Here is a 12,979-nt window from a genome sequence, read left to right as displayed (position 1 = left end):
CAAAACATAACCAAACTGTGATCAAAGAACTACAAAGTAGAGAAATCATGCACTTCCACCTGAGCAACAGTTTTAAGATTCAGATTAAGATACTTCTCACCACAGGAAGTGCTGGTAAAAAAGCAATGGAGAAGCAAGTGACTCGACAGGCTCTAAGCAGGTTCTGAACCAGCTTCCAGCACTTCCTGAGCCTTCTCCAGAGAGCATAAGTCACAGTCACACCAAGAGAAGGCATGGCTGCAGGCTGCAATGCAGCAGGGGCATCCCGCATGGGGAGCTAGAACCACAGACAGCAGAGCAGGGCCTTGCCAAGAGCCAGCAAGGCCACCAGGGGTCGCTCCTGAGACTGGCGGAGGACGGGCCTCAACCCCTAGCTCCTCACAGTGTTTTTGCCTGGCCCTCCCACTGCCTCCCTGACCTGAGATGGTCAACTCCAGGCTGCAAAGGGCAGTCACACTCTGAACTGCACAGGTTGACACCGATTCATATAATGCATTATTTCTCATTTATATTTGTGCATGCTATTTAGGTGTCTCCAAAACCCACATACAAGGCTTCATGTAAAATCCCACAAATGGCATGTACTAAATCAGCTGGAGGCAAGCTCTCCTCTTGACACCATATCCTGCAGGCCTTGTCGCCTGCTGATGCCTGGTGGGACTACAGTTTAGCAGAGCCCTCTATTCAGGGGGGATTTTCAGGCCCAGTTCCTTCCTTCATCTGACACTTACATGTAAATTCCATGTTGCTGGGTCAGTTCATGGAGATGGTTTTGGATGCTGAATATGTCAACCAGTTACTTGTTTTCCCTCCTAGCTTTCTATCACCCACAAATTTAGTAAGCATTTTTTTTTTTTTTTTGCCAGAATTTATGATCACAAATACCAAATGTGACAAGGCTCAGGAGAGAGGGTCTGGAGCACACTATGACAACATCACAGGAGGCCTGCTGGGAACTATTTGGCTCTCACCACAGCATGAGCAGCTGCTTATGTCCCAGGGCGAAGGATGGTGCAGCCACCTACCCTCCACACGCTGCACACGCACATGCGGATGAGAAGGAACACCTGCACACTGGGCGAGGGGCCGACCCCCTTCTGAGGAGTTTTTTGATATATTACTTCATAGGAAGAAAGGGAAGAGGCTTTCTTTTGTGTGTGTCTGTGTGTGTGTGTGTGTATACTGGGGATTGAACTCAGGGGCACTCAACCACTGAGCCACACCCCCAGCCCTATTTTGTATTTTATTTAGAGACAGGGTCTCTTGGCACCTCGCTTTTAGTGAGGCTGGCTTTGAATGCACGATCCTCCTGCTTCAGTCTCCCGAGGCCCTGGATTACAGGAGTGCGCCACACGCAGCGGGAAGAGGCTTCCATCCAACAGCCATGAGCCACTGCCTCACAGGGAAGTCTACTCCACAGACCAGAGACTCCAGGTGCCTCCTCATCAGTCCAGTAACACAGGCCAGGGCCAATCAGTCAGCTGGCTGCCTCTGACCCCCAAGAGCCCACAAGACTGGGGGCTGATCTCTAGCAGCCACCCATATAGGAATTCCACGGGGTGGGTCATCCTCTGGCCCCATCAGGAATGAAGGACTCAGTCAACTTTCTGTGGTAGCAGTCAAGTACCACTATGTATTGTAACTAAAAAGGAAAAAATATTCTATAAAAAAGTTCCATATCGCCTTTTGGAAAATAAAGCCATTCCTTCCTTCCTTCCAAACAAACAAACAAACTAAACAGGCTTTTGAATTGCTGTCAGCCCTAAATGTGGAGTCTTCACGCATTAGCATGACCACTCAGGCACAGGGTACAATGCTGGGGCCGCTGAGCTCTTGGCTCACTTGGGAGGTGCACAGAATGGCATTCCCACAGGGCATACTGCCAGCCAGTGTCACCAGGCCACCTACTGGGCCACCGTGGTGACATTCACAGGAGACGTCTGAGCATCAAATAGCTGCACAGATTCAGCAAGCAAATAGCTGAGCACTCCACACACATGGTAAAACTCATGGCTACACACAGTACAGTCCCGAGGCCTTCAATGGGCAAAGGAACAGCTCCTATCATGGCCCTGAGACTGGAGGTCACACAGCTGATGCGACAGGGAGCTTGGCCCAGTGGTGCACCCTGGAGCACAGATCCAGGAAGTGCAAGAGCAGGCCCTTCATCCCCCAGAGCACAACTGTGCGGCTTAGCCCTGCTTTTCCAGCACCACGCAAGTGAGGGCAGAGTGAGCCTGGGGTATCCAACCCCAGCGTGCAGGGTCAGCAGCCATATCAGATCCAGGCAGCACAGACACATAATGTCCCTGTGTTGCTGTACCAAGACTACGAACAGTGCCAGCACCACTTGGGAGTGCTCGTTCTGGGGGGCAAGGTTCTCCTGTGTGCCTTTGTACCTTATGTGCAGGCACTGCCTTTATTCCCATTTCACAGATGAGAAAATCAAGGCCCACTTTCAAGCCAAGTGCACGGCAGAACCAGAACTTAGGCCATACCAGCGTGGTGTTAACCACCGCCAAGCTTGGCCTCAGCACCTGCTGACACCTGTGTCAAAACCTGGTACCTGTCCTAATGTGTGTTCAGTGTCACACATCCATGCTCCACCCCCTTAGTACTGCTGCAAACTGGTCACACTCTACCACAATGACCTTCCCTACCCAGCAGACATAGCAGGCAGCCCACTGCCCAGAGAAGTGCAGGCCGCAAGGCCCACCGAGCTCATGCAGGAAGCGTGAGGCGTCCGGTGCCAGCTGGCGGCTCCATACCGGGATGGAGCACCCTGACTCAGCCAGTGTCTCGCTGCCCTCACAACAGGGCTAAAAACTACCCCAACTCGTGCCAACAATCCTCCTTTTCCAGGCACTGATCGACAGACTGCTCTGACACATTACGCTCAGCGAAGTTAGCTACAGACCAAACACCGGCTCCTTTCTAAAACCAGGAAGAAATAGTACACACACACACACACACCAGGAAGAAATAGTACACACACACACACACAGAAAATGTTCTTGATCCTCTGCTAAGTGATTTGACACACATAAAAATGTGGAAACCACCCAGGTGTCCATTAACAGATGAATGGATAAACTGTGATCCACCCAGGGAAGGGAATGTCATTCAGCCCTAAGGGGGAACAAAGACCTCACACAGGCTACAACACAAGCGGCCCTCCACCCGTCATGCTGAGTGACGGCAGACCCATGTGGCAGGACCCCATTTCTGTGTGATTCCCAGAACAGGCAAATCCATGGAGGCAGACAGCATGGACCTGGGGGAGGATTGAGGGAGGCTTGGAGGGAGGCAGGGACTTTCTTTTCAGGTGGACAGAAATGCTCTCATTAGACACTGGTGGCCGCACACTCCAAACGTGCTAAAACCCCAAAGGGTGACTATATGGCATGTCAGCCACACAACAGTGGCCACAAAACCCAGTGAGCAGGTGCTGTGACATGACAGCCTCTGTTCAGCAAGTTCCCAACAGGGGAACACGCTTTCTGCTGTCCCTGCATCCTCCCCGGGGGCCAAGTGGATGACTCACAGCCACGCCTCTCTCTTGAGAGGCAGACATCTGCAGTGGCCAGAGGCCAGGCTTTCTGCTGCTGCGGGCCCAGCTGCTTTGCTGGTGAGCAGACAGACCTTCCACGCAGCCTCACGCTTGTCCCCAGCCCTCTGCAGCCTGCCAGCACACGGGAGCCTGAGCCCCACCTCGCGCCCAGCTCCCCTCACACTCACTGGCAACAATCAACACTGCTAGTCCAGAGTCTATGCTGCTGGCCCGACTGCAGGCCCCTCACTCCAGATGGCCTGAAAGGACTCCTGAAACCACTGCTGAAGCAGGCCATGCGTGTCCAACATCACAGAAGCATGCAGCTAACACTCCAGGGGCGCGTTGGCCCTCTGAGTGCGGGCACAACACCAGCACCTGTCTGCTACCAAGCACAAGTGTCCACTCACTGTCAACGTGACAAGAAACACCCACTGGAATGGCAGGAGCAAGATGCTGGAGATGCTCTGGAGCAGCACTCTCTGGTGCGAGTCACTAAGTCAGCACGGGGTCTGGATGATGCTCACCAGTCACACAGCAGTGATAGTGCGAAGCCTCACTATGCTCCGCAGCATATGCTCGATGGCAACATATACTTTTGTCTATCACGAGACAGGAAGGATAGGACCACTTGTAAGGACTCCAGCTGTGGCCTTCCAGAGCCTACCAGGCCAAAGGAAGGACTGCTCTGTAACCAGTGAACGGACCACGGCTACATGCCCCAGAGACGAGTCTCAAAATCCACATAGGTGAGAGTGTGTGTTCTGATGAGCCCACGCAGAGGAGGCGTGCGCCCAGCCACCGTGCTCCTCAGCAACACAAACCACAGCCATGTGGCAGGCCACAGCCGCAAGTGCGGTGGACGTGAGTGACGCTCAGGAACAGAAGAGCAGCAGGAGCCTCCACAGGCCGCCTGGGGAGGATGGGGCAAAGGCTTTGGCACACAAGCCCAGGACTGCGATTCCACGCTCTGGCCACGGTAGGCTACAGTGAAGGATGAGACGCAACTCAACCAATGGACATATGCACTGCTTCTCGCTCGGAAGGCTAAGAATCACAAAGATGTTAATTCTCACTAAATGCAATCTAGAAAAGAAAGCAATCCAATGAAACTCCCACTGGAACTTAAAAACAGAATGTGAAAGATCGAGGGTAAGATCCTTGAGTGAGAGCATGACAAAGCGAAGAGAATTTTTTTAGTGAGAAAGATCCTCCAACCTACCAAAATACACCCTAAAGCTACAGGGATTGAAGTGGCGAGACACTAGAAGAGGCAGATGAAATGAATGCCCTTCCTGCGTCCAAGTGGGCAGGTACCAGGCTCCCTGGTCCATGGCAGGCACTGTGCACAGGTTTGTCCTTCCCAGACACATGCTGCTCTGCCTCTTTTTATTGGATGTTTTCATAAATGGTCCCTGAAGAAAACGGGCAATGCTTCTGTAGAGAACATTCCTCAAAGTGAATGTGTAGCTGAAGGGCATGTGCCCCATAGCGGAGGGCAGATGCCCCCAGTCCTGGGCAGCAACAGCACTTTGCTCAGCCCCTCGCCAACTCCGGTCAGCCCTGACTTGGCGAGGTCTGCCCTGCAGTCTTCCTGGCTGATGCCAGCGCAGCAGCTTTCTGGTCTCTCCTAAGAGGCTGCTCTATCCTGGACAGGAGCGCTGCTGCAGGCTGGAGGTTCCTTCTCCCCACCTGCTGCTATACTCAGCTTCTCCATGGCATCATTTCCCGCAGAAAACCTTATTTTGTATGGGCAGACCTGTCAATCTCTTTGGCTCCTAGGGCAAGTCCAGCTCATGAAGCCTTACCTAAGGTATGCATGCAGCCTGCAGGAAAGTCTGCAGACAGCTGTCACAGCAACAGAAGGGGCCATAAGGAAGGTACACTTGCATCAACTGTCTTCGAGATGGCATCTGGGGCATGGGCCAGGGGTCAGAGGAAGGGCTGGGGCCAGTGGAGAGCCAAGACCCCTGGTTTGGGAAAAGCTAGGGCTAGCACCCCAAGTGGCCTAAGCAGCCGGAGACAAGAGGAGAAAGGACATATGTCATCAAATGATCTCACGCACACTATACTATTATTTTCTACATTTCACTAAAAGCCTCACAAAGTGACTATGGCTCAAATGTAAGGCATCTTGTAACCATGAATGCATTCAGCAGCAGAACCTGAATCTAGCTGAGCAGAAGAAACTCAGAAATGACGCTGTTATCAAAACTCGCTTGGCAAACAAAATAAGAGGCAAAGTTGGAGACAGATCCTCAATTTCCTGACTTCTAAACCTATACTCAAAATAAGCTCCATCTCTCTGATCCAAGACGCTCACATGTGCCCCTCCTGCACAAGGATCGTACCACCCTGGTGACTGAGGCCAGCCCCTCAGAGCATGCTTCTCTGGGTCTGTCCGTCTCACTCTGTCTCCTTCATCAGTGATCACTCAGGCCACAGAGTCAGAAATCATCACCAACAGGCTCCACACAGAGATCTATACAGAAAAAATAAAGTAAAGCACACAAAGGAGCCACTTTCCTGCAGGCTGCCACCAAGGAGTGAAGAATGGTAGCTAAATGTAAGGTCTGTGCTCTCATCTGAATAAAAAAATGTCTTCACCAGTTTCCCAATATACTTGCTGTCCGCACATCCTGTGGGTGCAATCCAGCCGAACTGCCAGGACACATTGAGGCAACAGAGAAAGCAGCCAGGGCCACTCCTTGAGTGACCACTGTTGGATATGGAAAAATGAAAACCTCCAAGATAGTGGGGCCTAGGAAAGGGAATGAAAAAGAAAGTCATACATTGATAGCTTTTGTCTCTTTCAAGAGAAATCCTTTTCAGATGCTGGCCACAGCTGGGGAAAGTGTTTCATTAACCCTAGAATGACAGTCTCTGGGAAACACCAATCTCTTCCAAGATAACTCTTCTCCACGTGCTGGCCACTGAACCCCCAACCCAAGAACTCAACTTCCTGAGTGCCCAAACATACGTTCACTAAACCACCTCTCAGTATAACCTGTATAAGCCTAGTTCCTTTCTCTGTTCAGCAGTTCATTTTCCACCAGGAAAGTGGGTCCATCAGAACCATGACTCGGTTCCTGAATAAAAGAGCTGAGCTGAGCTGATATGTGTGGTCTGCCTCCGGCCCGGTCTCTGCGTGCTAACAACCATGCCTCGAGCGCACCTCTGTGTCCTTAGAAGAGAAACGCAGCAGCAAAGTGCTCATGCCACCAACACTGCTCAGAGCGTCACCACGACCCACAGAGGTGCCAGCCAACAGCAGCCGAGAGGAGCTACAGTGGAGTCTGTTGAGGAGCTGCGTCCTGTGCCCACCTCGGTCATGGATGAGAGCTGCTGAGGCTGACACACGCACTAAACAGCGTGAATAGGATTCTTCAAACAGGACCCAACAAGCAAATAAACCCAAATGGGTTTTGAAAGAATAACTAGAAGAAAGCAAAAGAGAATGAAGAGCACATGGTCTGGGTCTAGATACATCAAGGCTCAATGCACACACAGCAATGGTTTCAGATGCAGTGATTTCCTGATTGTAGTGCCTGCTAAGTGACCTTTTTTCCCCAGTGCCAGCATGAGTGCTGAGTGAGAGGCAAGCTCTCTACCTGACAGGCTGTCCAGGCCCAGCGCCAAGAGGGGCAGTCCACGAGGCCCAGACTTCTTGTTGAGCAGCTGCAGTCCTGCAGGGAGGGTCAAAGCCCTTGTGGGAGAAGGCTCTGCACCACAAGGCTACCTGTCCCCCTGGAACAAGCAGACCCCGGGCCTGCTGCTTCGCCAGCAGGGATGGTGCCCTGGAATTGCAGTTTGCACAGCCCTGGCAACTGGGTCTGGCAGCATTCATGGAGAATGGCACCTCGACCAGGCTTTTCTGGTAATTCATGTGCAAATATACCATCTGCCTCCCCAGACAGAGAAGGGTGTGCTGCTCCCGCCTGCTCGGTGCAGCCCACAACCACGTTTGCCAGGCTTCCAACGGGCAGACATCAGCGTCAAAGGCTGCTGAGCCTGACTTCGTGAGGAGAAATGCATAGGCTCTCTGGTCCCCATGACCTGCTGCACGTTCCCGCCTCCACTCTTAGAGGGAGTACCTTTTTGGAGAAGCACACCCAGGAGGTCGTCTTCCTTTCTAGCAGGTTTGAACCCAGAACCACCTCCAGCCCTGCCCAGAGAAAGACAGAAGGCCCACAGCAAGGACACACTAAAACGGGACATGGGGAGCGAACGTGGGAGGAGCAGGGAAGCAGGCTCAGACACACTGTCCGTGCAGCCAGTGCTCACCACGCCTGGGCAGCGGGCAGCTGCAACCTTCCTCGTCCAGGCCTCCCTCTGCAGGTCCAAGAGAGTGTGAGCCTTCCCTCCACAGCCCAGTGGAGGGGACTTCCCTCCACAGCAGTTTGGGGACTGTGACCTGGGCCCACCAGCGCTGCTCCCTTGCACACAGCATGGCACAGAAGGGAAAGCCCAGGGCTTGGTTCCTGTCCAGCACCTTACCTGACTTGCTCCCATGTCTTGGTGGCCAAGTGCAGGACCCAGAGGTCCTTGTAATGGTAGAACTGCTCTCCATCGGGAGAAGCAAACTCCCCACCGAAGACCCACAGCTGTCCACCACCCTGAGGGACCACGACAGTCTGTTAAGGGAAAGACAAGTCACGTCAGACAAGAGCAGCAAGCCAGTCCCAGAGGGCCAGAGAACTCAGGGAACCCCAGCTACCATCTCCTGCCTCTGCAAAGAAGAATCCTGAAAACTCCCGCTAGGCGCAGTCAAAAGTCAAGATACTTTCGTGCCTTCTCAGACTGCAAAATGAGCTTCCACTTGAAGTTAGACAATGGCACAGCCTGTTAAAATGGACAGTTACTTTGGAACGTAACAATAGTTATACACAAGCCATCGCTACTTTCTCTTCATTAAATGTCTACCATAAAGCTGTTTCGACCCTCACACTGTACACCTAAAACTATCCTCAGAAGAAATAAAATGTACATATAATACAGAAAAATTTGTGGAGTTTCACTAATGTTCACTTCTGAAGACTGAAACGCAGGAGTTGCTATGCTTTGAAAGCCCCTCTCGTCTGCGTGACAGGCTGGGCACAGGCCCTCTTTGCTGCTGTGAACCTGGAGCTCCACCCTCGCCAGTGGATCAGTGATGGCAGGAGGGGCTTTGTCACAACAGTGGGCTCTCCTGACACTTAATGCCCTTTGCCATGTTATAACGCAGCACTGAGGTCCTCACCAGAGGCTGGCACTCAATACTGAACTTCCCAGCCCCAGAACTGTGAGAAACAAACCTCTGTTCTTAATACAACTACAGAGACTATGACACTGTGTTATAGTTCACAAAATGGATTAGGACAAACTGAAAGCAGTGAAAGCACAGGCCTCTGGGCCACCCCAGGAAGCTCTTCCTGTGCTGAATCAGCACAGAGGACTTGAGGACAGCAGAGGGCAAAGCCACAAGGTCTCCACTGGCCGCAGAACATCAAACCTGCAGCAAGGGCACTCCTCAACAGTCATCAGAGGCTGCCAACCAAAAGAAGGACACGGGCTGTAGGTGTGAGGCCCACAGGACCTGCTCCCCAGCGACTCCAGCAGCAGAGTCTCCAGACAGCCAATTCTGGGCCCCAGGTGAGGCAGTGTGTCACAGTGGAACGGCCCAGGAGAGGATGGCTATAAGCTCACGGGGTTATCAGGAAGCGGAGGAAGAGGGGCCAGGGGCAGAAGCTCCACTTGTCTACAGTTACCACCCAGTCAGTCCATTCCAACCAGGATGGACGGATGGAGCTGCAGCTCTCAGTCTAGTCAAGAAAATACTCACAGGAGGCTTTCACGAAGCCAGCTTCTAACCACACAGTACTAGTAGGAAAACGTGAGCCACAGGAAGGAGAGAGCTCAGCACTAGAAACTGCCCAGAAGTGGCCAGTTAGCACAGCTGGTCAGAAACTGATCCAAAAGTGGCAAAAATGGGAGAAATGGCAAATGAGGACTTTAAAACAATTATAACTATGTTCAAAGATTTAAAAGAACACACCAACATAAGAGAAATGGAAGCTACAATGAAGAACCACACAACTTCTAGAGCTTTCCGATACAGACTATAAAAAGAAATTTTCATTAGCTGACAGAGCACAGACTGATCGTGAAGAAGAGCAGTAGAAACTACACCAAGTTGAATAGAAATTTTTAAAAAACCAGAGTGGGAGAGGGAAAGATCACCAGGTTGGATAATATTAAACACTCCAACATACATGCAACTCCCAGAAAATCAATGACAGAGCAAAACTGAACTGATGAAAAAGCAGTAATAAAGAGAAATCTTCTAGGCATCCTTGGGAAGGAAAGACAGGCATGACCCACACAGGAGAATTAAGAGCAAAGGACCAAGTGGGCACCTTGTACAGGAGACCTAAGGCCAGAGCACCAGTTGGCGGGGGCCGCCCCCAGCACATGTGTGTGCACACGCACACACACTAATGACCACTAGCCTCTCAATGGAAAGAACACACAATGGAAAGAAAACTGCTGTCAACTGCAAAAATAACCTTCAAAATGAAGACATTGTTCACTAGCAAAAAAAGCTGAAAAAATACTTGATTGCAGCAGACCTGTTCAAGAAATAGCCAGAGAAGTTCTTCAGACTGGAGGACAACATTACCAAGGGAAAGCCTGGATTTACACAAAGGAACGAAAGGTGCTGGAAGTGGTGAATAAGTCAACATGAGGTTCTTTCTCCTTTTAAAGTTCCTTTTAAAAATAACTATCTAAATCAAAGAGTAACATTGCACTGTGGGGTTTATAAAATACACAGAAGATATCTGCCAATAATAGCACACAACAGAACAGACATTGTGGACCCCACTGCAGCTCTTGTTTATGAGAAGCAGTGTGGCCTCCGAAGACAGACCACCTGAAGTCGAGGAAGGACACTGCAGGCCACAGAACAGGTGCCACAACAAACAATGGGACCTGCTAGGAAGCCAACAGGGAAACAAAAATGAGACATTAAAATGCAGTCCATCCAAAAGAAGGGAGGAAGGAGGAGAGCTACAGGACAGTCGCGACAAACACGAACCGTAGTATCGAGAGCCTGATGGTGGAATCAGCAATCACACTGACGCCGAGGGGAACTCACCAATTAAAAAGCAAGGGTCATGAAACAGGACACAATCAGAGCACTGTTTACAGGAAGAGCACTTGAAACATGAGGGGTGAAAGGTCAAGACGAAGGGAAAGGGTCCTGAGAACAGCGAAGGTCATCAGGCAAGGTCAGCAAGGCCACAGAAGACCTGACCACCACCAGCCACAACTGCTTCACCAACATGCATGGGACAGACACCCAGATAGGTCATTTTGGGCCAAAATCTAAGTCTCGACATGAAAACTGAATCACACAAGCTGCTCTGTGCAACAGAATTAGACATGAGTAACAAAAGGCCTCTTGAAAAATCCCCAAATATTCACAAATTAAACGACAACTTCTGAACTCTAACCCACGGGTCAAAGAAGACTTCTGGAAGTACCTTACTTCAATCTGAGTGACACAAAACACAAGAGGTCCAGCATGCAGGGAGCAGCAAGGCCAAGTCTAGAAGGAAACTCACAGTTTTAAATACTATGTTACAAAAGATTTAAAAGTGGACCCTTCAGCTTAGGAAGCTTAGAAACAGCAAACAAGACTCAAAGTGTGGAAGGAAGGAAATAATGGAATATAAAAATTACTGAAAAATAAAATAGAAATAGAAATCAATGAACCCAACGTCAAGAAAGTAGAAAAATCATAAATACCTAAAGAAAACACTATTTCTGTTTAGGGTGTAATGCTGAGATTTTTAAGTAACTTGGAAACCTTTTCTACCTTCATTCAAGAATGCTTTCAAAGTTGCTAGATAAAAGGCAGTAGAGTCATTATTTTCCCCAAACTTCAAACTTCAGCATCATCTCCTAAAGATTCAAATACAGAAGGGACTGTGGTCATCTAATGCCAGCCAGCAGCACAATCAGAAAACCTGAGTTAAACAAGCTGAGCTTGCAACATGAGACCAAAGCCCACTTGCCATTCACATCAAAAGAGACTCCTGCAGAGAGAGACCCTTACCACGTGCACACTAAAAATAAACCATGACAAAATAAATCTGTACTTCCTGCCAAATTATGTTTTAACTTCTTAAGGAAATGCACGATAAAACAAAATCTCTACTTGTCACACCAAAAGACTTGAGGAAGATGGCTCTCCTCCCTCTCTTCCACAAAAGAAGCATGCACACTGCATATACGGTGAGCACTTTGTCTTCCAGAACCACCAAGGACGCTTGAGCCAAACTGCCCAGATTTCCCACAGAAATCAGTCTGAATGCACGTGTCAAGAAGGACACTGAAGAAGTCATGCTACTGTCAAAACACACAGTTCACTCTCCTTCAGCAAGATACACACTGAAATTCTAGTTATTTCAAATAATCTGGCCTGTTCAAATATCTTGAACCAACTACCTAGGGGTAAAGACCATTATACAGATTTAAGTCAGTCACTAAACAAGAAAAACATGGGGAAAAAACTATTTGGGTAAGGAAAAACAGAAGAATGAAATGGTTAACTAAGGCACTAACAACAGGAGCTAATCATTCAAACCCAAACATTTCAAGGCTGGGGAGGTGGCTCAGTGGTGGAACACTTGCCTAGTATGTGTGAGGCCCTGGCTTTCAATCTAGGACAAGTTCAATGTTCTCTCCATTTTGAAACTATTAAGCAAACAGAATGAACCACTGTCTGGCAGAAAGGACCCAACAAGGACCCAACAAGGCCACTGTCAGTTAAAACAAATCTAATCACGAGCATGCAGTACTCTGAAGCATGCTGAGGTATAAGAAAAACCAATCATTAGACAAAAGATATTAAGAGGAAGAAATTTATCTTAAAACATAACAGGTTCAGGGTCAAGAAGGAAGTATTAGAGTTCACTATAAAAGTGCTCTCACAAAACTGCTTTCTGTCACATCCCTCCCAGGTAAAGACCAGCATTTTCTTTTTAGAGACCACTGAGGTTATGGACTAGGACTATCATGCAGCCCTCAGGACAAATTTGGCCACCCTCCGGAGAGACCAGGCGTCCTTGGCTGGAATGGGCTGCAGGTAGCTCCCCCACCACCATCTATACTTCACGGCAGTGTCCGGCTTGCTGATAAAGAGGCTACTCCCCCAGCCATCCGTGTGTGGTCGTTTATTACCTGTTTAGAAATAGAGTGTCTTAAACAGCATCACCTTCAAGATGTATACGTAGCGCACACATATGACGTTTCTGAAGCTCTGTTTAAGGTGACTAACCACCTTCACTCCCCAGGTCCAATGGAGGCAAAACACTGCCACGGGACCAAGTGCCTGGCGCCTGCCCCAAGGACTCGAGGCACAGAGCAAGGTCATCTCTGCCAGCA

General features: G+C 49.8%; 1 protein-coding gene across 5 annotated transcripts in view; it reads right to left on the bottom strand.

The window, feature by feature from the left end:
- Positions 1-12,979, bottom strand: part of KLHDC4 (kelch domain containing 4) — a 43,629-nt gene that overhangs the window by 15,805 nt on the left and 14,845 nt on the right. For 2 of the 5 annotated variants that reach the window (XM_079119622.1, XM_079119623.1), the window contains exon 5: positions 8,048-8,184. The exons of 2 other annotated variants lie outside the window; for them this stretch is intronic. In XM_079119622.1, the coding sequence (XP_078975748.1) occupies positions 8,048-8,184 (137 nt within the window). Of the gene's footprint in view, positions 1-6,874; positions 6,921-8,047; positions 8,185-12,979 lie in introns of those variants that run through there. One more of the 5 variants, XM_079119626.1, reaches the window with a different exon arrangement.

This window comes from Sciurus vulgaris, assembly GCF_902686455.1.
Source record: "Sciurus vulgaris genome assembly, chromosome: 17".
NCBI lineage: Eukaryota > Metazoa > Chordata > Mammalia > Rodentia > Sciuridae > Sciurus > Sciurus vulgaris.
Note: the sequence above shows the minus strand (reverse complement) of the source record. Positions and strands in the feature narration are given on the sequence as shown.